Genomic DNA, 26,775 nt, shown 5'->3' on the forward strand with positions numbered 1-26,775 from the left:
AAGATTTAACCCTGGTGTTTCAAGGGTCTTCATCCCTGAGTCAGACCCCACACCCACACTTGGCCCAGAGGTTCTTTTTTTTTTGCGGTACGCGGGCCTCTCACTGTTGTGGCCTCTCCCGTTGCAGAGCACAGGCTCCGGACGCGCAGGCTCAGCGGCCATGGCCCACTGGCCCAGCTTCTCCGCGGCATGTGGGATCCTTCTGGACCGGGGCACGAACCCGTGTCCCTTGCATCGGCAGGCGGACTCTCAACCACTGCGCCACCAGGGAAGCCCGGCCCAGAGATTCTTAAACACTGGCATCTGCAGAGCCACCTGGGGTTCCTGTTCAGTGTGGAGATGTCTAGGGCTGCCTAGATACCTAATTTGTACCCTGATTTGCAGATCTGGTCCATACACTGTATCCCTGGGGAAATCCTTACCAGGATGCCAGCTTCTTGCTGAGGGCAGTGGGTAGACACCCCTCGAATGCCTGGTGAATGAGGCAGCCTTAGAAAGAGAGGCTAAGCTCAGGGGTCAGGCTGCAGGTGGTGGGGAGGGTGGGGAGTAGAGGGGTGAGGGAGGAAGCATGTGCTAGCTGGAGGTGAGCAGAAGGCTGGGCTGAAAACGCAACAGCATCTTAAAGGGCTGCTCAGCCTTAGTGGGCTAGGAGTAGAATTGCTGGGACTTGGGAAGATGGGAGCTGGAAGGGTCAGCCCCCTTGACATTCAAAAACAGAAAAATCCCCTTGCCAGGAATATATAAAACTATTCGTCAGCAGTAGTCAGCAAGAGGCACTAATTAGTACTTTTAAGAGGAACTCAGCAAGTGGGCTTGCTGAGCTCGCTCAGAGAATCTTGCTGGAGGCTGCAGGAAACCCAACCAGAGCACTGAAAACAAATACACACACCAACAGTCTAGAGGGGAGACTAACGTAGTAGCTCAGAGCAGACTCTAGAGCCGACGTCCTGGGATAAAGTTCCAGTTCTTACATGGGTTACCTCAGGCAGCTTAACCTTTTATGCCTCAGTTTTCTCCTCAAAAAAATGGGACTAATAATCATCCTACTTCATTAGATTATCGTAAAGATTAAATGAATTATATATAGAATAGAATAATGACTGGCACATACTAAGCACCATACAAGCATGTGCTATTGTCGTTATTATTATTTTAAATGTAGAATCTGGATATCTAGGACCCAGAACCCATGGCAGATCTATTTAGACTCTTGCTACTCAACATTTGGTTCGCTGACCAGAAGCATCAGTATCACCTGGGAGCTTGTTAGAAATGCAGTCTTAGCCCCAGTCCTGGATAGACTGAATCAGAAGCTGCATTTAACAAGAGCCCAGGTGAACAGTGAGCACACTGAAGCTCGTGAAGCGCAGCTTTAGAGCACACAGGGGGCCACTCCCAGAAACTCGGCCAGAGATTGGGCTATTTTGGGGAAGGAGGCCAAGAGGGGTTAGGTTGCCCTGCCTTGGGCTCCCCATAGCCTGGAAAGCCCTCAGACCCTTGTCAGAGCGGGCACTTTACGTGGGGACACGGCCAGGGTCCTTACACGTCGGTGTGCTGGGGCGGCCTGGTGCCTGGGGCCACCCCGCCGGAGTCCAGGAGATGCTGTGAGGTCAAGTGGTGGTTTGCTGGAGTACCAGGTGCTCAGGAGGTGGTCCACCTGCTCCTGACTGGAGACTGCGCGCTGGTGGGCTTTCCCGCTTCCACCGTCCAGGCCCTCGCGGGGCTCAGCATCTCAGGGGTCTCCGGACCCCTGCCCGCGGAGTCCCGGGGCAGCCCCCACGCCCGCATCTCGCTCTGCATGCTGGCGAAGAAGTGCAGCCCACAGCGGTGTGCGAAGTCCCGCGCGTGCTCACAGCATGTCTCGTTGAAGAGCTTCTGCTCCAGGTCCACGTAGTTGCTCCAGTATCTGCGCTGCATGAGGACTGTCTGGTCGAAGCAGGGCCTCAAACAGTGGGCCAGGAAGGCCACGACGATCAGCAGCAGGGTGATACCCCAGCCGATGGCCTGGAGGGTGGGGAGCGCGAGGTTGAGTGTGGCGGGACACAGATATTGTACAATGTGGCAAGGATGTTCCAAAGTCTCTCCCTTTGTTTATCCCTTGCATCCTTTTTCAAATCTATCCATCTTCCCACTAAGTCATCCATCCTACCAACCACCTCCATCTGTCCTTCCTCCCATTTATTCTTTCATCCTTGCATCCATTTTCTATCCAACGATCTCTCCACCCATCTAGGCATCCATCCTCTTATCTGACTGTATATCTATTGTCTTTCTATCCAGCTATCCTCTCAACCATGCTTCCATCTGTCCATCATCCTCCTTCCTAACCAGCCATCTAGTCTCCCATCCATTCATGTTCCCATACTCTCATCCTTCCTTCCTTTTATCTATCCAACCATCCATCCACCTGCCATTCATCCCTCCAACTTTCCTCCTGAAGGGAACAAGAATATGTCACCCCAAAATATGCCTCTTTGACATAAAAATTATTTTGAGCTGAAGACAATTAAGAAGGAGCAACCTCCCCTTCTGCCTGAAGGCAGGATGTAAATTCCCCTTTTGCTGGAGACAGACTCTCATCAGCCCAGAGACAGCAGCAGAGGAATCCGCAAACAAACCTTACTCCATTAGTTTCCTCCCATGTATTTATTTACCTTCCCACAGTTTCCACCCTTGGAAGCATAAAGCTGCTTTCCCTCGTGCTGACATTTCTCTGCAATGGTATTGCTCATGGCTGAAGATGCTATATAAGCATACTTCTAAGCCACCGCTTTGAGTGACCCTTTCTTCTTCTTTTTTTCTTTTTTTTGAGTTACTCTTTGTTTTAGGTTTCTCCTGCATGATGATCACTGCACACAATAATAAACTGTTTGTTTTCCTCCTGTTAATCTGTCTTTTTGTTAGTCTCAGCTGAAAACCTAAGGTGGGTGGAGGTCAAGTTTTGCCTCCTTTGCACTCCCATCCATTCATCCGTCCCTCCACCCATCATCTTTCATCTTTTTATTCGGTTCTTCATCCGTGCTTATATATGTGTATCCATCCCATCTATGCATCCATCCATCCTATATTTTGGGGAAGACACTGAGGACTCAGTCTTTGCTCTCACAGAGCTCACACTTTAGTGGAAGATACAATGAAATAGGTGATGAATGGCTAAGCACCATGTTGAGGGATGTATCGGGGGTTGTGGGAAATCAGAGGGGCGATACCCAACCTGAACTTGAGGGCTCAGATGACAGTGCGGTTGAGGCTGAGACCTGAAGGATGGCAATAGTTTACAGGATGTGAACAGGGAATACTGTTCCAGGCCAAGCGTGAGGAGAAGCTGGAAGCAGTTCTCTGAGGCTGGAGACCCCACCTGGCCAGCCCCTCTCCCTCCCCTCTGCCCAGCCAAAGGTATTGAGACATTGCTGAAGACCCGAGCAACCGTGTGGACCTGGAGCAGAGATATCACTCCTCTAAACCACAAAGACATGTTTGAATCCTTATCATTTGCAGATGTGATCGACAAAACTCTCTCATTTGGCCTCTTACAAGGTCCTCCCTCCCCCCACTCCAAATTTAAAATACTTGTGTGAGTATTTTACCTGGAGGGGCATTTAGTGTGACTGATCATTTACAGCTGAGTCAGGACTTGAACCCTGGTCTGACTGAGAATTCTACACTCTTTCCAGGGAACTAGTGAGAGCCTACAGTGTTTACATCCATAGGAGACATCAAGGTGAGGAGACCAGACCTCCATTTACTTGGCAGGAGAAACTGAGGCCCAGAGCGGGAGGGACATGGCCAAGGTCACAGTCTGAAGCAGAACCAAGTGTATCCTGAGCACTGGTCCTCTCTCTGCCACTCCACGGGCCTGCATCTGCCACAAGCCTGTCCTGGCACCCCAAAGTGCTGGGTTGTAGCTCCAGTGATGTTCTGCATGTGGTGGGTTCATGTAAACACTTTTGGGGGGGACACAGCCCAGGCTGGGCTCTCGGAGTGGTGGAGGTGGAATCTGGAGCCTGGGCTGGGGATGGGGCTGGGGTTTGTCCCCAGGATAATGGATTCTGTGCCCTGTGGGGAGCCGGACATCTGGGGAGCCTGCATTGTAGGGAGGTGGATGAGAGGGTTTGGAGGAATGGCACTTCAGATCCCTGCCCGGCCTCTTACAAACTGTGACTTTGGCCTTGTGAACTAAACTCTCAGAGCCTCAGTTTCCTCATCTGCAAAATGGGATGGTCATGATTGCATCCACCTCATAGGACTGTCTTGAGAATTGAATGAAGTAACGCATATGAAATGTTTAACACAGTGCCTGACACATATGTGCTTAATAAATGGTAATTAGTATCATATTTCTGAGGGGTGAGCACAGTGTGTGTATGGGGTGGTGGCAGGGTAGAGCAGTCTATCTCCAGTGTTTTCCTGCCATCCAACTTGGGGATGAGTCTAGTGGACTCCCGGAGGGTACGAGCACCTGGCATCCACCCTGGGGTGAGTCAGCATTGATGGCGGAGTCCCTACTTCCTAAGGCCCAACACTGTCCTGTGTGTGAGTAACACTCCTGATCCCCCCAGGGACCACATGCTCCATGGTTGTGCCTGCAGCATTGGGAGGGGCCTCAGGAAACCATTTGTACCTCCAGGCCCCTCGGAACCGATGCAGGACATTTCCTAGGGCTGGGAGAGGACCACCCGAATTACCTGTGACAGGCACTGCAGGTAGCGAGACACTGCCTTCCGAGCGGGGCTGTCCCTGACCAGCTCATCTTCCTTGCAGGGCACCTTGGCCAGAAAGAGCTGCACCTGGCTGGGGGTCATGCTGGCAAAGTCTAGAAACTTGTCGGGGTCCACGGAGCTGCTGAAGACGCACACGAAGCAGCTCCCATCGAGGAGAGCCAGCAGGATCCAGACAAGGGGGCGGCCAGTGCTCTCTACAGCACAGAGGAGAACATATACCTGGGAGCAGAGGAAGGAAGGGGGCGCAAAGGGCAGCCGGAATTCAGCTGCAGCAGGAAGCCTACAGGGGAGATGCAGGGATGGACTTCCCAGGAGGAGGGATATCCCAGGTGTGATTACACCAAAGGAAGGGCTACGGGTCCGAGCAGCAGAGGATAGGGAAGAAGCAGGGCTGAGGGTCCCGGAAGTCTCAGGACTGGAACACGGGGGAGCTGGTATTCTTCCTGCTCTAGCTTTGTAGCAGACTCTGTTGGTGCCCTGTCCCGGCCAGAAGCATCTAGAGCTTTGGTGGGTAGTTCCTATTCATATGGAGGGCCTGAGAGCTTCTGACCTCAACCACTTGCATGGCTCTGCCTGGGACTTTGGAAGAGTTTCTGCTCCCAGAGGTGCAGGCTGGAAGCGCTGGAGGGTCATGTTCCCAAATCAACCTTCAATCCAAGAGGGCAGGGCCTGGTGGATAAGAACCCCAGCTTCCAGGATCCTCGGTGGGACGATTCTGAGGTGTGTTCTATCCACTTTCTTAGAGGGTCCCCAGAAGGACTGAGCCCAAGTTGCCTACATATTATCACATTCTTCCCAGAGGCTGCTTTTGGGAGGACCCTAAACTAAGAGGGTCCCGTGGAATAACCCTCCCAGAGACAGCACCTTAAACACCTCTCCGCAGTGTCCGGGAGCCACCCTCTGACTGTCCCCAGGTGCCGCTTTTGACCCGCTCTGCCCGTCTAGTGGCCTGGATTGGGTGTTGGTCACAGGACAGGAGCCCAGTGGAGCTATACCCACTAGACCCCAGAGGAAAAGGTAAAGGGCACACTTAGTGAATGTGACCCTCCCTGCGTGGCTGAATCACAGGGAGCTTGGAACCGCTGGGGAACATGAAACAGGCCGCTTGTGCACAGAATGCAGAGGTTTTTAACTTGGGTTGTACACAAAACATAAGATGGTGTGTGCTGGCTGGGTGTGTGTGTGTGCATGGCCAACGAATTATAAATATGTTGTAGGCAGGGGCGGATCCAGCATTTTCTATGGGGGCAATGTGGTTAGAAGGTGGAACCCAGGACTTGTTATGAAGTTACATTACATACCCTTGAGAACACCTCAGTTGTCCACATCAAAGAATAGGGGAGAGGAGGAGATCGTGAGTGAGCTAAAACCCACCAAGCCCCTCCTGCCACTGCCCATGGATCTAGAGCACTTATTTTGTCTAAAACAGGGCAGCAGTTCTGGCTTGGGCTGTGTTTGAATCTGAGCCTCTTCTTTGCTGTGGGAGCTCAGCCTAGTGAATCACCCTCTCTGTGCCTCAAGTCCCCCATCCTTAAAAATGGGTCCAAGACGGGAGCCAACCCAGGGCCGAGGTGAGAATTCATAGGCGGTGCACACACAGCATTGGGCACAGAGCTTGGCTCCCTGTGGGCCAGGGAGCATTATGAATCGCTAAACTCAATCAGCTGATCAGGGCACCGACCAGGTGCGAGGCTCTGAGGACACTGTGATACAGCAGGTGAGGTCCTTGCCCTCGGGGAGCTTGCAGGAGAGGGGATGCAGCCTTCAAGCCAATGATGCCTCTCGTACGGCAACACGGCTGTGCATGTCATGGGATGGTCCTTCATGCATGTGGGGAGTTATAATCCATGGCCAGCATGACAGATGTGACCTGGATAATTCTTGGGAATCCTGTATCATTCATGCGTCTCCAGCACTGGGCATGGAAAGGTGACAGATGACAGGATCAGAAATATCTGTTTCCAGAGTAGAAACTGGCAGATCGGTCTCTGTGAACTGATATGTCTTGGTATCATTTCCTAGGGGAAATGAGGATGCCTATGGGGGTGGGTGGGGGAGTTCTGACAATACCCACGGGGGTCACTGGGATTTTGGCACCTGGCAGTGCCTGTGTGGTTGGGAGAGCCCCTGACAATGCCCATGGGGACCTGGGTGGCGAGGGACCGCACCTGCCGATGCCTGGGTCCTTCCTTCGGTGCCCCGCAGGCCGGCGCCTCTCCTCCACCATCACCACGGGCTGCCAGTTGGCCAGGAGGCTGCAGAGGAAAAGGGCGGCTGGGGGCGTGAGCAGCTGGCCCAGGCCATAGAGGGCATTGTAGCGCGCCAGGCAGGGGCAGTTGAAGTCGAAGGAGGAGCACAGCTTGACTGTGACCGCGGCCAGCAGCAGGCAGATGCCGTTCATCACCGACTCGGAGCTGGACTGGAAGTGCTGGAGGAGCGCGCGGAATTTATCCGTGGCCGGGCCTGGGTAGAGGGCAGCTGCGGGTGGCGGGCAGGGAGGTTTCAGCTGCCTTCCTGGTCAATGCCAGCCCCGCTGGGGGCGAGCCCGGGGCTGCGGGAGGTTCTTCCTCGTCTTCCAAGGGCCTGAGGGGACAAGGAGGAGGCGGGGTCTAGCCAAGGAGTGTAGGGCAGAGCAGCCTCTCTCCACCAAGGCCCCCTGGCCAGCCCGACTGCCCCCCACTGCTACTCCCCTCCTCTCTGGGGGGATGAGTCACTGCTCTGTGACCAGCCAGCCCAAAGCACCTCTAGGCAGATGGTCCCCGCCCTGTTCCTCCATCCCTTCCCTCTTCAGGATTGTGATACCGATGCCTGACAGCTGCTGGGGCTTCCCGTGGGGGGACAGGCAAATTCTGGGTGTGGTAAGACCACGGCGCTGATGGAGCCAATTACATTTTCTTGTCTTGGTTAAAAACATGACTTGGGGCTTCCCTGGTGGTGCAGTGGTTGAGTGGTTGAGAGTCTGCCTGCCAATGCAGGGGACACGGGTTCGTGTCCCGGTCCAGGAAGTGGGCCCGTGAGCCATGGCCACTGAGCCTGCACGTCCGGAGCCTGTGCTCCGCAACGGGAGAGGCCACAACAGTGAGAGGCCCGCGTACCGCAAAAAAAAAAACCAAAAAACAAAAAACCCATGACTTGACTCAGCTGAGCCCAGGGAGATTTCACGTTGGCTTTCATGCTGGGAGGAACCACCAGGGGCGCCTTACCCTGCCCGAAGCCTTCCCGGAAGTCTCTTGAGGAGAGTTTAAACCATGTTTCAGTGTTTGCCAGGGTCGTGGAACGGAAGGGCTTCCAGACAGAGAGTACCGTCTGGACAAGGGCATGGAGGTGAGAAGCAGCCAGGTGTGGGCAGGCAGTTTGGGGTTGCTTGAATGTAGTGTCAGACAGGGGGTGTCGGGAGAGGGCACAGGGGGTGCTCATGGGTGCCTGCACCCCTTTCCTCCACTTTATTCTGCTGCCCTTCAGCTCTGGCCACCGACTGGCCCAGGTCTCCCTAAAGCGCAGCTCCCACTACATCACTCTTGCGCTCAGGTGTGACCAGGGCCCCCTCAGCTTCCTTAGCCTGGCGTTCAAGGCCCTCCTAGCCATACCCAGACATGTCCTCCCATCTCCATGCCTCTGCTGACGCATCCTCCCCGCTGGAGAACCCGTGCCGCTTCCTCCCACCTGCTCTTCAAGAGGCAACTCAGATGCAGCTCTTTCACCGAGATGCCCCTGGTGACCTCAGCTCTGTGGGAACCTCTCCTCCCGCTTGGCCCTTGGAAAGGCCGCCCCAGCCTGCTGCCTCTCTCGCCCAGGTGTGGAGCTGGATCTCCCAGCTAGGACGGGCCCTGCACCCACAGCTGCCCGTCCCTGCAGCCCCCAGCAGGGTACCAGGCAGACTGCACGGGTGGTAGATGTTTGTTCCCTGTGACGTTGACACTCAGACTCCCTTTTTGCATCTCTAGCTCTGTCCTCTCTGCCCACTCCTTGACCTGTACCTGCCTCCCTGTCTGCTCCTAGGAGGTGAATGGAATGTAGGTCCTGCTCTTATCTCTGTCTCTCTCTTATCCTGTCCCTCTTTCCATCTCTAACTCTACCTTTCTCTGTGTGTGTGACCCCCTGTGTCCTTCATTGTGTGTTTCTGAGTCTTTCTGTGTGTCCCTCTGTCTCTGTCCCTCTCTCTGTGCTGTGGCCTCTTCCTGTCTATCTTTCCCTCCTCTCACCTGCGGCCCGCCCTGTAGCACCCTTGTCTTACTGGCCCCCGGTCCTGACACCGGCAGCCTGACGTGGGGAGAGGAGTGGAAGCAGCCACAGGAGCCCAGGCTCCGTTCCTGGGTCACAGATCCATGGGCTTGGCCTGGAGCCTGGGCTGGGGGTGGGTGAGGCTCAGGTTCCTCCTCAATCTCCATCCCTCTGGCTCCCTCACTCCTAGCCCAGCGCTACCCTTGAACAAAGGAAAACCTCAGGGACTGGGATGGCCTTGACCCTACTGGCCCCTGCCCTGCTCCGTCCAGCCTGGGCCAGTGGGCATGTGGGACTCCCAGGGATGCCATCAGCAATTCCTCAGACCCCGGGTCCTCACAGTCATGAGTGCCACTCCCCACCCCCATCCCTCTGGAGCATGTGAGGTAAGCATCCTTCTGAATTCTTTCCGGCTCAGAGGCCCAGCAATGCCCTCCGGTCTCCACGGAGCCTGCCTTGACTGCAGCAGCTGCACTGACCACCCCTCTTCCCGTACGCTCAAACTTTTAGAAAATGGAAATGTCGGCATCTTTTTTTTCTGATTAAACACACCATTACGAAACATTAAAAAATATCTAATATAAAAGTATATTATATAAAATATACTAGATAAAATATCTAATATAAAATATATATTATATATATGTAATATTATATATTATATTAATATATATATAATATATTAGATAAAATATCTAATATAAAAATATATATTGACTGCAACCCCCCAAGTCTCCCTGTCACTGCATCAGTGTGTGTCCTTCCAGACTTGTTGCTGCCCACACGGGCACGTGCTGGCTGGCCCGCCTGGGAATCCTCGGGAGACAGCCAGGGACGCTGTGAGCGAAGCACTGGGTGCCCTGCTCGCCCAGGAGCCCTGGGGTTGCTGGGGGAGAGGCAGCTCAGGCTGCCTCTGGGACTCCCATCTGAGGCCAGTCTCTCTCTTCTCTTAACCTTCATGACACAGGGCTCACTGTGTTTCCGTTTCTCTGAGAGATGACAGCCCAGCAGCTTGAGGGACCCGTGGGATCTGCAAATGAATTTTGTGTAGATCATTTAGCCTGTATTTTAAGTCAGACCATCCCCAATATGTCCTGCAAACGTCCTAAGTATCTGTGCAGTCTCCACTTCCGATGAGGTAGCGACAGACGGAAACCCGGGTCTTATATCTTATTTAAATCTTACCCAGTCCGTGTGCTAGTCCAGGTCCTGTGAAACAGGATGACCTGTGTGAGGGAAAGTGGGGAGGGAGTGGGAGAGGGCGGGAGCGCCGTCAGAGGCAGCGAGTGTGGCTCTGCGGGGAGGAGATGCGGGGGCATAATGGAGAAGCCCTTCAAGCCGCTCCCTGTCCTGGGCTCCTAGCTAGCAGAGAACCACCAGCACCAGCACAGCCCTGGCGCGGGTCCTGGAGAGGCAGGCCGTTTGTCCGAGAGGTCACGCAGCCTGGTGGGGACAGGCCCAGGAAGGATGTGCTCCTCCTCTGTGCCTTCCAGCCCTAGTCACCCTCTGGGCTGCTGCCAGGAAACGGAGCTGTCCCGCGCAAGACCCTGCTTCTCAACCCTGAACCCCAGCCCTGGGCCCCCCACCGAGCATGGAGGGGCGAGAAATGGGCTGGGAGGGTCTGAGCACCACTGTCTCCCATTCTACTCTCAGGGAGGGGAGGGTGGCCAAAGGGCCCCCAGCTGCTTCTAACCTAGGGATTTTTCCGGAAGAGAATGGACAGTGTTTCTGAGGGAACACTGCAGGAAACTGGGACAAGGTCCCTCCCAGGCCAGCCTGTTCACAGCTCCAACCTCTGGGAGGCAAGATGGCCCTGCCAGGTCAGCCTGGGTCATTTGACTGCACTGGCCCTTGCTGGGTATTTACTGGAAAACATTCAAGCAAAGAAAAAGGCAAGAAGGAAGCCCACCACGTCTTAAAGGGCTATTACCTCTCGGGGTGAGCAGGTGGCTTTACATTAAACAAAAATTCTGTATTTTCTAAATTGCCTATTTTATAATAATGATTTTTAAAATTTCCCAGTAAAAATTATAAGTATTTTTACTGGAAAAACTCACAGGAATTAAGGGACAAGGCAAAAGGAAGGAAGATCGTCTTTTGTTGCCCAGAGGCCGGGCCTGATATACAAGGAGAGGCAGAAATCGAAGAAAAATAGGAGAGAAAGGTTTATGTTACTCATGTGTGTGGAAGGAATATTAACTTGTAGATCTGCTGCAGAATAATGCCTCAGATCAGATTTTCTCAACTCCCTACCCTACCTCGGGGCTCTGCGGCTGTGTTCTTCCAGATCTTTTCATTCGGGGAAAATTTTTAAAAATCAGATTTTCATTTTAATGCTGACTTAAATCTATTTAGCAGTTTTAAACACGTGTTAACTTGCAATTGGAAGATCTTTATACAGCAAGTCTTTGGTTTCTTTTTTTCTCAACTTGGGGTCTTGGAGATATATTCTTGGGGGTCCTCCATATTTTTATTTCCTTCGAAAGGAATCTGGGTATTCGAGAGATACTGGCTTGACTGTTCCTGGAATTCCTGTGATGGAGAGGGCTCCTTAGGACAGGGTGCCCCCTACTGGAGGAGTCAGTGTGTCCGATGTGTGTGTGTGTGTGTGTGTGTGTGTGTATGTGTGCGGTGAGTATGTGTGTGTGGTGAGTGTGTGTGTGGTGTGTAGCATGTGTGTCCTCAGAAATACAGGCGTGGCTGTGTTTCTTCTTTCTGTATAGAGAACACACTCTCCCCTGGGGTTTCTTCAGAAGGAAGACACTGGATGCGTGTCCCACTTCTCTCTCAGGACTGGGAGGCTATTGTTGCCTCGCATCTCAGAGCTGTGGGGCCCTCTCTGTCCCTGACAGACCTGCCTCTCTTCTACCAAATGACAGAGGCCTCTGTGGGATCCAGGGGACAGGCCTTTCTGGTCTTCTCTGGCAGACCTGGCTGAAAGCAACATGGCACTTCTGTGGGCTCCACTCTGGTGACTGTGTAGAGCCACATGGCCTCTGAGGGACTGAAAGGAGAATGAAAATAAAGGGGGGAACTCTGACACATGGCATTAGAACAACTGGCTAATCATTTGGGAAAATGTAGGTGAATTTCTTCACAGTCAGAGACTAGGGAAGGCCTTTGTGATCAGAGCACAGAATTCAGTAGCTGTGAAGGAGAAGATGGATGAAGTGGGCCTCATAACTTCTGTGGGCAAAATGCCAATCAGCAAAGTGAAAATAACAAAAAACGGAAAAAAGGCATTTTCCACACACAAGCCACACAAAGCCCTATTTCCTTAATTTGCAGAGGAATCATACAAATCAATAAAAAAAAGATGATCAATCCTGTGAGAAAATGGGCAAAGGATGTGAACAGGCTGTTCACAGAAAGGGGAGGGCACGCGGCCCCAAATCCTGTGAGGACTGTAGCCCTCATTCTTAATTAAATATGTATCTGAACAAGCAGGTGCCTTTTTAAACTAAGTTTTTAGAAACTAAAAGATAGATATTACCCAATGTTGATGAGGGCTTAGGGAAATAGTCACTTTCATACACTGATGGTTGGAGTATAAATTTGTACGAATTTTCCTAGAAAAATTTGGCAATATATTTAAAGCAAAAATTTAAATATACGTGCCCTTTGACCTAACAATTACATAGCTCTGTATTTGCCCTATGGATAGATTTGCAGAAATAGCCAAGATAAACAAGGAAGGATGTTCATGATAGATTTGTTTTAATAGCAATAAAACTGGAAACAACTCGAATTTCATCAATAGGGGATGTTTAATAATTTGTTTAAATAAATTATGGCACAGCCATAAAGTGGGATCTATGCAGTCATTAAAAGAATGAAGCAAATCTGTGTGTGTTCGTATGAAAAGAACTCTGATAGATTCTAAGTTTTTTTTTAAAAAAATGTAGTTTAGTACACTGTGCATAGCATAATCCCTTCTGAGTAAAAATATAAATATGTAAAAGTTTTGGTATTGTGCATACACTTTTTGCTGGAAAGATATATAAAAAATGTAGACAGTTAATACTATTGGGTGGTAGAACAGGGGAGACCTTTATTTTCTTTCCAGTTTATACCTTTCTGTGCTGTTTGACTTTTCAAACAATGTACATGTGAACTTTATTTTAAAAAGATCAACAGAAGTATTCTGGGCAGGAGATTTATGGATTTTAAAATAAGTTTCAATATGTAAATAGATAAACATTAAAAAAATAGGATTGAAATATACGACTCACACAAAATAAAAAACCAAGTTCAAACCTTAACATTCTTCTACTTTAATTTTGGGTTCTCACCCTACAGGTTACAGAATATGGAACAGTTGCGTTGGTTCACAATACATTTCTAACTCCTTTTCTCAGAACAAGAAACAGATAAGCCTGGTTTTATAATATTTTCACCTTCTTCTTTTAAACATCCCTAACAATCTATAAAAATGGATTTTCTGACCGAAGTGAAACGAAGTGGTTTCCAGACCCTGTGAGGGGGGCGGGTTTTCTGGTGTGGAGGTCCTGCCAGCGGTGGCATCAGACATGGATGTCGGGCCAAATGCAGAGACTTGGGGGCAAAAACAGGTGAGGTGCTCTTGGGGGAGGGGACACCCACCCAGTGGAGTTTCTGAATTCTACTCTTACTCCATAAATACGAAAGTCAGAGTAACACTGGGCACCCCCCTTTTCCCTGTTGCCTGTGCCCACAAGCTCATGAGACTTCTGAGACGTGTTTGGGAGAGCCCTGGGCCAGGAGTGGCAAGTCCCAGTTCTGAGGGTGATTGGGTGCATTGGCTGCACACCCTCAAGCTCTGGCCACATGACAACAGCTGTTCACTGGGCATCTGCAGAGCCCACAGCTAGGTGCTGTGCTGGTGCTGGGCACGCACAGGTACCTACCTCAGGTACCAGACGCAGGCAGTGGGGCATCACAGTGCGAACTGGGGTGCTCTGGAGAGGACCTCCACTTGCCTGAAGTTTGGGGAATTTCTCTCCGTCCTGGGAGAGAGTGTCTGTGATGGGGAGGACTCTTCTGCTGGAGATCCAGTCTCAGGATGAAAGATGAGAAAGTGACTTCAGTGAAGCCAACATGCCCAGAGGGTAGCATCTGGGTGGCTACAGAGTAGGGCTAATTCTAAATTGACATATTTTCTTTATAATGACGTGGTTAATGGAAGCTATAAAGATATATTTGCCCCCCCAAAAATTCTCTTCCCGTTTTGAAACAGGAAAAGAGCAACCTGTAAACATTTTAAAGGTGTTTTGATTGACTCGAGGACCCCCCCACCAAAGTTTGCCGGAGACAAAGGTGAGTCTAATGGAGGTCTAGCGCCACCTAGTGGTGGCTAGAGAGAGAACTTGAGAGGGACAGGAGGGAAGAGACAGTGGGACACACGAGCCCGCTCACCTGGCTGAGAGAAAACTTTCCACAGGCTGCTCTCATTGGAAAGAGGTCCCCCTGAAGCGCCTTTGGGTGAAGGGTGAAGGTCGGAACAAGCGAGCGCCTCTGGGGTGTCTCTTGGGAAAGGAGGATAGAAGTGGGAGGCTACCCTGGCAGCAGTAGTGCAGAAACGTCTGTTGCCCATTCTGGGTCTAGGGATGAAGGGCATTTGAATTGACTGAAGGCTGTTGACTTACTGGAGATGTGCCTCCTGGCTCCTATGTGTCTTTCAACTTTTACCATGAAGGAGTTTTAAATTTTTATGTGGTCCTATTTATCATACTTTTCTTGTATGATTGTCTGATCTTTGTAACGTTCTTAGAAAAGCCTTCCTGCCAAGTAAAGGTCATTTAAAACATCTATGAGAGAAAGAGGATGCTGGGGTATTACATTCACTTTGAACACTTTTCTTTGAGTTCAGTTTTGTTATTTTTAAATCTATTTCGTGTTCATTAGTGGCTATGTGCTTCCTGGCTAACTTCCAGAGAGCTGAGCCAAAGCCCCTGGGAGTCTTCAGGGTCTCTACGGTGGGAGGAGGCTGGCTCAGGAACTCAGGGAGGACACCTCCCCTGCAACAGGTGTCTTCCTCAGGCTGGCATCTAAAGGAATCCCATCCTGGGGCACGCATAACATCGCAGGGATTTGGACTCAGACCGTCCTAGGGCTGAACCTCAGTGCTTCACTTATCAGCTCCTAATCAAGTATCTTAACTTTCCTAAGCCTCAGGATTTTCATCTGTAAAATGGAGATGCTGTTGCTGCTGCTGCTGCTAATAATAATAATAGTAGTTACTTCATAGGGTTATTACCAGGCTTAAATGAATTAATACAGATGAATTGCTTAGACCAAGGCCTGGTATGTATGTCTATGTGCTCCATAAATATCACCTGTCAGTATTACCTAAGCCAGTGGCCCTGAGATGGGTCAAGGGATGCTGTTTGAAATTACTAAACAAGTTTTCCAAACAGGGATACATGTGGCCCTCTTTCTGGTTTTGCACATTTTTCTTTCAGCTTCTTGCAGGAATCTCCATCTGTCCTTTTAGATGCAATCTTAAGAATGCTTGGTCTCAGGCCTGGATTTTATCCATAGGCACTATAGGCCCAGGACTTAGGCGTAGGTGCTTTCTAAGGATCTGCTTAAGACTGGAAAAAAAATATTACTGGCTCAAAATTATGAAAGGAAAACTTCAAAATCAAAATTAAGAAATGTTTACTTAAATGTCTATAAAACAATGTTGTGGCAACTTCATTAACTGTTAAACGAGTGCTCATAAATATTTCATTACATTTGAAGACAATCGTAGGTTTTTCTCACTTGGCAAGAACTCCAACACATACAAGATTGTTTAGAAATAAAACCAATTTTAAATTCAGTGAGTTCCTTTTAGTCCAGTGATTTCAAAAGCCAAATTTACAAAAATCCTTTCAAAATGTTTAAGACAGGAAAATTATGTTTAACGTGGGGTGTAGTATATTTTACTACGTTTGACCTTATAGAGTTAGGCACCAAAGATAAGAGTTTGGGGGTCTGTGAAGATCTTACAATTAGTCCCGGACCTAGGGGCTGCCTCCCAGGAGGCAAGTCTGTCTGTGGAGCAGAGGAGGGAGCAGGTGTTACCCCTCCCTGTACAGCCACCTCCTGCCCTACCTTCTAACGTGACTAGCCCTGCCTGGGTGGCAGCCTGCGCTGGTCTGGCCCCAACTTTCCCCAGGAAAGCCTGCAGGCATTCTTTGAACATTATCCTCTCACCTAGAACACATGTCCATGTTCACAGTTTCCCAAAGTGTGATCAGTTAATGACCTGCATGAGAGTCTACTGAACGAGAATCTCTCGGGGCAAGGCCCTTGAATCCGCATTTTATTAGACGTTCTTCCCCTGTCCCTCCCCCTGTAGATGATTCTGATGCATGCTGAGTTTGAGACTCATGTCTACAGTGTGTGTGCACTACAGGAGGGGGGCAAGATGATCCAGTTTAAAAAAATGGATTTTATTTTTTAGAGCAGTTTTAGATTCACAGCAACATTGAGTGGAAGGTACAGAGATTTCCCATATACCCTCTGCCCCAACACATGTGCAGTCCCCCCCCATTATCAACATCCTCCACCAGGGTGGTACCTTTGTTAAAACTGATGAACCTACATTGACACATCATTATACCCCAGAGTCCAGAGTTTTCATGAAGGTTCATTCTTGATGATGTACATTCCATGGGTTTAGACAAATGTATAATGTCATGTACCCACATTATGGCATCACACAGAGTATTTTCAGAGCCCTAAGAATCCTTTGTGTTCCACCCATTCATCCTTCCCTCCCCCTAACCCTTGGCAACCACTGATCTTTTTCCTGCCATAGTGATGCTTTTCATACAGTATGTAGTCTTTTCAGATTGACTTATTCCACTTAGTAGTGCGCATTTAAAGTTCCTCTATGTCTTTTCATGGCTTGATAGCTCATTTCTTTTTAGCGCTGAATAATATTCTACTGTCTGGATGTACCACAGTTTATTTATCTATTCACCTACAGAAGGACATCTTGGCTGCCTCCACCTTTTGGCAATTATGAATAAAGTGGCTATAAACATCCACGTGCAGGTTTTTGTGTGGACATAAGTTTTCAGCTCCTTTGGGTAAGTACCAAGGAGTGCAATTGGTGGATCATATGGTAAGAGAATGTTTCGTTTTGTAATAAACCACCAAAATGTCTTCCAAAGTGGCTGTACTGTTTTCATTCCTGTCAGCAGTGAACGAGAGTTCCCGTTGCTCTGCGTCCTCACCAGCACTTGGTGTTGTCAGTGTTCTGGAGTTTGGCCATTCTAATAGTTGTGCTGTGGCATCATTGTTGTTGTTGTTGTTTTAAATTTCATTAATTAATTATTTAATTTTTTGCTGCATTGGGTCTTCGTTGCTGCGCCTGCGCTTTTCTCTAGTTGCAGCGAGCGGGGGCTACTCTTTGTTGCGGTGCGCGGGCTTCTCATCGCGGTGGCTTCTCTTGTTGCAGAGCATGGGCTCTAGGCGCGCAGGCTTCAGTAGTTGTGGAGCACGGGCTTAGTTGCTCCAAGGAATGTGGGATCTCCCCGGACCAGGGCTCAAACCCGTGCCCCCTGCATTGGCAGGTGGATTTTTAACCACCGCTCCACCAGGGAAGTCCTGGCATCATTGTTTTGATTTACATTTTCATGGTGACATAAGATACGGAACATCTTTTCAAATGCTTATTTGCCATGTGTATGTTTTCTTTGGTGAGGTGTCTGTTAAGGTCTTTGGCTCATTTAAAAAATTGAGTTTTCTTATTGTTGGATTTTAAGCGTTCTTTGTATATTTTGGAGAATAGGCCTGCTTTAGATATGTCTTTCGCAAATATTTTCTCCCAGTCTGTGGTTTGTCTTTTTATTCTCTTGACAGTGTCTTTTGCAGAGCAGAAAATTTAATTTTAATGAAGTTCAGCTTATCAGTGATTTCTTTCATAGTTCATGCCTTTGGTGTTGTATCTAAAAAGTCATCACCAAACCTAAGGCCATCTAGATTTTCTCCTATGTTATCTTCTAGGAGTTTTATAGTTTTGCATTTTACATTTAGGGCTGTGATCCACCTTGGGTTAATTTTTGTGAGTGGGGGTGTAAGGTCTGTGTCTAGATTCACTTTTTTGCATGTGGATGTCCAGTTGTTCGTGTACCATTTGTTGAAAAGACTACCTTTGCTCCATTATATTCCTTTGCTCCTTCATCAAAGATCAGTTGGCTGTGTTCATTTCCAGGCTCTTTATTCTGTTGCATTGATCTATTTGTCTATTCTCTCACCAATACCACACTGTCTCAATTACTGTAGCTTTATAGTAAACTTTGAAGTTGGGTAGTGTCAGTCCTCCAACTTTGTTCTTCTCCTTCAATATTGTGTTGGTTATTCTGGGTCTCTACCTCTCCCTATACACTTTAGAATCAGTTTGTTGATACCCACAAAATACCTTGCTGGGATTTTGCTTGGGATGCATTGAATCTATAGATCGAGTTGGGAAGAACTGACGTCTTGACAATACTGAGAACTACTAGTGTGTTCAGCCCTAAACTTAGTCCTGGGAGGTAGGAAACTCGACTGGAGTACACAAGAGCACAGGACAGGCTCCCCATAGTGTTGGCAATGAAACCGCACCTCGCACGGTTCTAGGCATACAGGCAGTGCTCAATACGGTCACTGGAGCGATGAATGAAGCTGAATCCCAAAGCGCCTGGGAACAGGGCAGTAAGGTGGCCATTCCATGCTATGATGGTTAGCAAAGACTCCCATCCTTCAGAGGAAAGGCCTGGTCTCAGGGAAAACTTTGTGGCAAAGGTACTGTTGAGAAGGACACTGGCCAGAAAGATTGCTCTGCACAAGGCTCTTGGGCTTACTGGGTGGCTGTATTGATAGGTTAATTCACTGCCTTATTGATTCATTGATTTGTTGAATAAATATTTGTTAAGAATAAATATTTGTTAAGAATCTACTATGAACTCAGGGATCTCCCCATCTAAGATGTCCAGCTGCCCCCTGCAGTTCAAGCAGGACTTCTGTACATGTTTTCTGATGGCTTGATAACTATGGGCTGGGCCTCAGAGCATGGTAGAGGGGCCTTGTATCTCAGCCAGGGATGGCTGTGGCTGTTTTCTGTTTTAAGGCTAGTTTCTCAACAGGGAGGGAAGTGTCATGCTGTTGACGAAGGTGGTCTCAAGTTTAGGGGAGCCTGGCTTGGCCTAGATGAACTCCACTCTTGCCTGCCTGGTGGGGGACCATCCCTGTGGCTCGTTCTGGGCTCAGTCTCCAGGGGCTCGGGGAAGGAAGAAAGGAGGTTCTCAGTCAAATATTTTATTATTTTATCAACATGGAGACGCTTCAAGACTTGAACTGATCTGGGAGCTGTGGAGAGTGAGAAAGAAGGGGAAGGGAGAGGTGAGCCAGCAGGAGGAGACCAAGCAAGGAGCAACAAGGGCAGAGAGACAGCAGGAGAGAAAGTGATGGGGATGGAGAGAAGCAGGGAAGGGCAGGGAGAAGGGGAGAAGGACAAAAGGAGGGAGGGAGAGGGGGAGGGGGGAAGGAAGAGGGAGAGAGAGAAGGGAGCCAACCAGAAGGGAGAGAAACGAGGGAGAGAGAAGGGGGGACTGGGAGCTGCTGCTGAAAGAGCCTCGGTTCCACACTGAGTCCCTGCCTGGGGTCCTTCCTCTCCTGCACGTTGGTGTGAGAGCTCACAGCACCCTCACGGACACATGTGTACACACAGCCAAACACAACGCACTGACACCCACCCCCTTGGGCAGCGCCTTCAGAATCTGCACTGCTGGGGAGGTGGGGTTGCCACGGTGACAGGTGCTGGAGCACCACCTTATGGGTATTAATAGCTTCCATTGAAGCCACCAAAACAGTGACTTCATCCAGCCAGCCGTTTCCCTGGCTGGTTCCTTCTCCCTCCTCCCTTCTTGATTGGGGCTGGGAAGGGCCCTCGGCCGCACAGGCCGCTTCCCCGCCTCCTGGCAGCCACTTTGGTGAAGGATGGCTTGAAGGCCTCAGGGATTCCATCCAAGGTCCAGCAGGAGGGGTGTGCTGCGGTTCTTTGCTCCTCTGAGCTGGGTCTAACCACCGCCCCTGCCAGGAAAGGGTTTCTGAGGCACAGGACCTGTCAGAGGGGTCACCCTCAGCTGCTCTGGGTCCCATGCAGCCACACCTACCTCCTCTAGGTCCCTGCCTGGCCAGAGACTTCCAGCCAGTTGCCACTTGACAGTGGTGTCCCCTCCCACAGCACAGAACTCCTTGGAAAATCAAGGGCCAGTCTAGGGAGGTGACATGGGGTACAAGATTTCAGAGGCATCACGCTTGAGCTCGAGCAAGTGCAGGGTTGGTGTCGCACGATGCTGAGAGCCAGTGCCTCCTTACATTTCACACCAGGGAGGTCTCCCTTGTCTCACCCTAATCCCAGCCCTGTTGATACTCTCATTGTCTCCTCAACCCTCTGGGATCAGGGGACATTTCTGTCCTGCCCTCAGTTCCTTGCCTTGGTCCCTAATGCCTCTCACCTTCCTGTGCGGCTCCCCCGGATCAGCCTGTCCTGAGCTGCAGAGCCTCTGGACTCTTCAGGCAGGCACCGGTGTCTGGTCCCCTCATTTCCCCTTCCCTTTGAGATCCTCCATCTCTCCCCTGCTTGGCCCACAGCCCCAAGTTTAGACCACATGGGGCCTGTGACCTCCCTGCCATCCTCTACCTTCGGGGCCTCACCCCACCCCCATCCCTGGCCTATGCCCCAGCCCCTCCTCCTGAGGAAGGGAAGGAGGCGATGAGCCTCCGCACAAGCCACTGTCGGCAAATCCTACCAAGGGCTTGCACTTGGCCCACACTCCGGGGGAATTAGTCTCATCTATACAGAGTTTTCAGATTTATTCCGATGCCAGCAGTAGCCCACAGTGACCTCATTTCAGCAGACTTCAGGGGGTATATGAGTGCAAGAGAGTGTGTGTGCGCTTGTGTAGAAGTGTGTGAGAGAGTGTAGAGGTGTGTGTGCAAATGTGTGAGTGTGCTGCCATTCAGAGCCCATGGATTTCTGATGCATGAGTCATCGGCTGGAGTGAGCCTCGGGGAGATACGCCCATAAAAAGACAGCACCCCTGACCTGCCACGTCCATTCTGCAGCTGGCTGGGCACATGATCTTGGGCATCTAAGAGGCTGGGGGCAGGGGTGGGGGCTGTCTTTCCCTCCAGACCCCAGAGAGCAGCTGTCAAGGATATTTCTAGCTCGCCTGGAGTCCCAGGCATTTAAGGATGTGATGCCTGCAATGGGGTGAGGGTGGAGGGCGGGGCAGGGAGAAAATGGTGGTTCAGAGGCTTTCCTCCCAGGGCTCTCGGTGGAGTTCTGCTGGCAGGCAGGGCGATTCACCCATTCCACAAGCATTTTTGGACAGTCTGTCATGTGCTAGGCATAATCCTGGGGACTGGTGACATCATGGTGAATGGAGTTGTCCTGTTCTCTCCCCTCACAGAGCTTATGTTCTAGTGGGGGAGGCACAACAGAAACCAGGGGGAAAGGCTACTTTCAAACTAATTCCAGAAGATAACATAGAGTAATGCTATGGAACATGACTGAGAATGGTGAGGGTTCTCTAGCTGGGGCGGGCAGTCAGGGAAGGTCAGGAGGTGACACAAGAACTGTGCCTGAATATTGAGGAGCTGTCATATGAAGACTTGAGGAAAGAACCTTCCAGAAGAGGATGGACGAGATGCCTGATGCCAGCCCACGTCCTTGCTGGATTCTGGATCAGAGTTGCTGTAGCGAGTCAGGGAGCTAGAGGTGATCTAGAGGAACAGGAAGGCAGATTCTCTGTCCTGGGGGGAATCTGTCTCACCTTCTAGCCCTGATAAGACAGGCAGAAGGAGATGCCCCCATGTCTAGGTAGGAGGAGAATGACTCCCTTTCCCTTCCTGCAGGTCCTTGGTAGCAGTGCTGAGCTCCAGGATGGATGAGTCATGTGAACAGGTGATATGCTGAAGACCCCTTCCTCCAGGAAGCCTTCGTTGACTGCTGCAGGCCACAGAGGCCCCCACCTCTGAGAGCTGACAGAGACACTTGGTTCAGATTTGGTGGTTCTCTGACGGTTTGTCCCTGAGATTTGTTCCTGCACCTTGGCCCTCCATCCCACCTCCTGGGTCCAGTCTGTGTTCATCTAAAGGCCCCCCAACGCTATGTGTCCAGTAACTGAACAGCCTGGTGTTCTTGTTCTGAGCCTTTGTCCCAGCGCCCCTTGGATCTGACTGAGAGCGAAGGGTCAAGCGCTGGGATTCCTCATCTCACTTCATTTATTCAGTCATCCATCCACTCCATAAAAATTCTTTTTTCTGGAGTTTTACTATGTGCCGGGCGCTGAACCTGGTGCTAGAGAAATTGGAACTTAGGGCTACCTCGCCCCGGGCCTGGCACCCAGGGAACTCACCGTTCTTGCTGTACAGTTTCTCTTGTTTTCAGGACCAAGTTCCACTGTTGGTGAGAGGAATAAACCCAACCCCTGGAGCCTCAATCTCTGCCGGATATTTGACCCCAACTCGGGCCCAGGGACCGCCCCCCCCGCCCCCCTCGGGCCGCGGAGGACTAGTGGCAGCCGGGAACGCGGCGCACCGGGGGCCACATCTGGCTGAACGGGCGCGCGCGTGTCACTAAGACGCTCATTCACCGGCGCAGCTGTCACCATAACAACCGGAGCGAGGGAATCCTGGCGACTGCTGGGGGCGGGGGCGGCGGTTGCGCGAGGGACCCCGCGGGGGCTGGAGCGTGGCGGCCCTGGGAGACCCACCACCGCGGCAGCGCCCAGCACACCCCGCGCTCCTCGGAGCCCCGCTCCATGCCGAGCCGCCGGCGGGAGGGCGCCACTCACGTTGCAGCCTCGGCCGTCCCCGCGGGCGGGGACCCAGCCGGCGCCGAGCCGCCGAGACTCCGGGCAGGCCGAGCCGCTGAGCGCTCGCTCCGGGAGCCCTGACTCTATGGCCCCGGGGGAGCGCGCCGGAGCCACCGCGCCGCCCGCTACCAGCCAGAACCGGAGCGCCAGCGGGAGGAAGAGGGGAGCCCCGGGCGCCGCCAGCCCCGGCCCAGGGGCGCGCCCGCCGCGGAAAATGGCAGGCAGGTAGAGGGCCCCCGCGGCGGGCAGGCCCCGCCGAGGACCGAGGAGCCCGGAGACTGGGAGGAGAGGAGCGGCCTGCCCGCCCCCTGCCGCAGCCCCACCAGGGCCCTCCCCCGGCGGCGCGCGCGCCGGCGCGCGCACACACTTGCACACCGTACCTCTTCTGCTGCTCAGCCTCGCCTGCCCCCCGCGAGCGCCGAACCCCCTGGGGCCGGATGCCATGGGTAACAACTTCTCCAGTATCCCCTCTCTGCCCCGAGGAAACCCGAACCGGGCGCCACGGGGCCACCCCCAAAACATCAAAGGTAAGGCTCCGCCGGGGCCGGGCGCAGCTGGAGGACTGGGGCGCAGGCGGAGGGGCAGGGAGAGGTGGAGAGGTGTGGCTGGCGAGGCCGGGCAGGTGCCACCTGTTGTGCGTATTTGGAGATGGGAGATGCACCTCGGCCATGGAGGTGCGCTGGAGGTGGGGGGCTGCTAGTGATGACGGTGAAAATCAGGGAGGATGGTGTTGCGTGGGGTCTACGCAGTTCTCCCAGCCAGCACCAGAAACGTCACTGGAGTCCCCTCAGGCCATGATGCTAGGCGAGCGTGCAGGGGTGAGGAAGGGCATTTGCCAGGTGGGTAGGGGAGTGTGGCAGGATGCTCAGGCTGGCCAGCTGTGCTTCCCAAGGGAAGCACCATTGTCTCCTTTTTCATCTGCCCATGGCTGGAGAGGTGATGCTGGAAGCACTAGTTGCATTTCCAATTGGAGGGTCTTAAAAATCCAGGACAGATTAACAACAGCCTGGAAGACGGGGGCCAGAGCCGGTGGCCTCTGGAGTCCTCTGCAGCTACTGACTTTTTGTATCCACTGAATCAGGTTGTTTTCTGGTTCCCCAAAGGCTAGATGTCCAGTTGAAACTCTAGAAAGGAGGGCCTGGGAGCCTTGAGACAGAGTAACATTTACCGAGAAGGTCTTTGCCCTCCAAGTCCCTCGACCCACCCAGCACCCTCAGGGAGGCCCCAAGCCCTGTTCTTGGCTTTAACTCTTCAGTGCTGTCTCTGACCTTTGGAAGACACACCTGGGTCCTCCCAGGCCCTCAGAGCCCACAGATTCCCTTCGGGAAGCTCCTTTTCTTTCACCCTCAAAACCAGCCAACACTGAATGGGCATTCTTATGGCTAAGAGTCAGGAAGGGAAGCCCTTGGGCTTTCACAAAGAACAACCCACTTCTTGAGACCCACCCCCACTGACCCCCAGCTTATGAGAAGGATACCAGTAATGCCCTTTGACAAAGCATTGAAGTTTACAAAGAACTTTCACAAATACCTTTCCAAGTGGGCAAGGAAACTGCTCTGGGGAGTCCTCAGAGCTAATCATGCCCATGTTACAGTTGAGGAGAACGAATGCTTGTTTCACGTTCCCAAAGCCAGAGAGGCAGAACTAGGCTGCAGACCTGTATCTTCTGACTCGGAATTCTGTCCTCTCTTTTGCTGGACAGTTAACCTTCAGGAGTCGGGGAGAGGAGGAGAGGTGGGACCGCCGTCCTGCATTCTAACTCCAACCCTTTCAGAACTTCAGCTCTCACTTGGCTCAGGAAAATCAACGGGTTTGTTGTGTCTTTCTGGAAATTAATATGGCGGTACCTGTCAAGACCTTTTAAAATATCATCTTCATTGACCTTGTGATTCCACCTGAAGAATTGATCCTAAGAAAATGGAAATGCAGGCAGACACTTATGTGCTAGGCCTAGGATGTTCATGGTAGTGTTGTTTATACTAGGAAAACAACCTAAATGTACTGAAATCATGGTGGATCCTCTTGGTGGAGTATTATGCAATCTTTAAAATAGTATTTTTGAAGAATATTTGATCACTTGGGGAAGTGCCCACAGCAGCATAATGACAGTTGTAAAAAGCAGCGTACAAAGTTGTGTAGACTGTAAGAGCCCAATTTTGTTAAAATGTTATGAATGCAAAAAAAAAAAAAAATCAGACAGCCTTCGAAAGAAAGTTTCTCAAAGGTTAGCAATTGTTTCCTCTGTGTAATGAGATCACATAAGATTTTTTCTTTTCTTTTTTATATTCTGCTCTTTTCTAAAATTTCTACAATAAACAAGTATTATTTTTTATAATCAGCTGTAAGTATTAGGTGTATGAAGACTGTTTCTGAGCACTGAAAACAGATTTCTAATGATGGAGGAACCCGTGGTTGTCATCCAGTTCAATGTCCTCCCTTACAAGGGAGAAGAATGAGGGAAAGGGAGAGTGAATTGACCAGTTACTCAGTGGGTCAGTCAAGAGAAGGTGGCAAAGCCAGACTAAGTCCTTCAAGGGCAGGGCTTAGCTGGGGACCAGTGAGTTGACTTGGTGCTTGAATGCTCACCAACTGCCCCAAGAAGGCTGTGCTCCATCCATGACCCTAGGAAGCCCAGCAAAGGCCTCCATAATTGCACCCCTTTTAACCTAAATTGGGATTGTGGGGATGTGAGGTCTCTGTGGCTGGGGTCTTTGGCAAGGGATGGTGAACAGGAGAGGGTCTGAGGCCCTCCCATGTCCCTGCTCCCACCCTAGTCTCCTCCTCTGCCTGAATCCCCACCTATCTGGCCTGGGAAGGCCCCTTTTTGCTGCCTCCCTGGTTTACAGAGATCAGTTCTTATTCAGTGGGAGTAAATGGTGGAGAAATTCTCCCTGCCAGCAGTCTCCCTCCCACTGCCCATCTCCCTTCAGGCTCAGCTTACCAGAATCCACTCTCCTCTGTCCCTAACCACAAACCTAGGTGGCCGTGAGCATTTTGGTTCTGCTCCTTCCAAGCCTGAGATGAAGGATCAGAGCATGCCGTGAAGGCTGCCCATGGGTTCCTTCATCCAGGGTCCCCTTATCCTGCTTCTCAGCCTGACTTTTCCCCATCCTAACAGAGCCATCAATTTTATTCTGTGATTGTTTTAATGTTCACTCCAAGTTCCTTTCTAACTGTATCAGCATTGACCTAGGAGTCTTCTCTGATACATCAGTGGTCATCCAGAATTCTGTCCCCATTTTATTGGTATGACCTTGATACTGGCTGTGATTCCAAGACTGTTCACCCTGAGTTCTGCTGGGACAGCTTTCAGCTCCTGTTCTTATCAGTGTGCATCCAGAAATTTGCTGGTGGGAGGCAGGGAACTCTCGATTTTTTTTCTCCTTCCATAATTGCAATCTATTGATTTCTCACCATTTTAATTAAAACAACTGGAAAGGACCTGGCATAACAGGGACCCTGAGACTCATTAGAGATCTAAGATCGGTCTGGCTGTCAGGCTGACGTGAAATGAGGCTCGTCCATCACCTGTCAGGTGGTAGACTTCGGTCTTCTTCCTGAAGACACACTGACCTCACTCCACTGCTGGTGATTCCCACTGGGGTCTGAACAGTGTTGGTCTAGGAGTGTCCACGGGAGAGGTCCAAGGTATAGCTCTGGGATTAGGACCAACAGACAGTTAGGAGGAGCTGCCATGTGCCTGGGTCAGAGGTGAGGGCTCATGACATCTCTGTAGATTCACAGACTGAAGATCTACTTGATAAGGTAGGACGGAGGGAAGGAATGGAATCAAATGCTAGGTTGGATTGTTGAAATCCCAGATATGTGTGGGCAGAGGTCAGAAATGGGGGGGTCAGGGAAGGATTTGAGCTGGACGTGGAAGGAACTGTAGAAGTTGGATTGATGGCAAGGGGTGCAGCGAGAGTCCTAGGGCGTGGAGAGGAGGGTAGGGCAAGGGACGTGCAGCAAAGGCTTGGAGGTGGGATGAGTGAGTG

The 26,775-nt window shown here is 51.1% G+C and overlaps 2 protein-coding genes across 2 annotated transcripts in view; one reads left to right on the top strand and one right to left on the bottom strand.

Annotated features, from left to right (window-relative positions):
* Nucleotides 1-1,489: 1,489 nt before the first annotated feature.
* On the bottom strand, nt 1,490-23,224 carry CALHM3 (calcium homeostasis modulator 3). The gene is given in 6 exon segments (XM_029244818.1): nt 1,490-1,731; nt 1,734-2,004; nt 4,686-4,897; nt 4,900-4,940; nt 6,890-7,199; nt 22,504-23,224. Coding segments are annotated over 6 exon segments (1,797 nt in total).
* The window catches only part of NEURL1 (neuralized E3 ubiquitin protein ligase 1), a 79,580-nt gene continuing 75,642 nt past the window's right edge, over nt 22,838-26,775 (top strand). The window contains exon 1 of the mRNA XM_029244627.1: nt 22,838-23,307. Coding sequence (XP_029100460.1) covers nt 23,223-23,307 — 85 coding nt within the window. The 5' untranslated portion in view covers nt 22,838-23,222. The remainder of the gene's footprint in view (nt 23,308-26,775) is intronic.

This window comes from Monodon monoceros, unplaced genomic scaffold, assembly GCF_005190385.1.
Source record: "Monodon monoceros isolate NGI ecotype Baffin Bay Population unplaced genomic scaffold, NGI_Narwhal_1 Super_Scaffold_4, whole genome shotgun sequence".
Lineage (NCBI taxonomy): Eukaryota > Metazoa > Chordata > Mammalia > Artiodactyla > Monodontidae > Monodon > Monodon monoceros.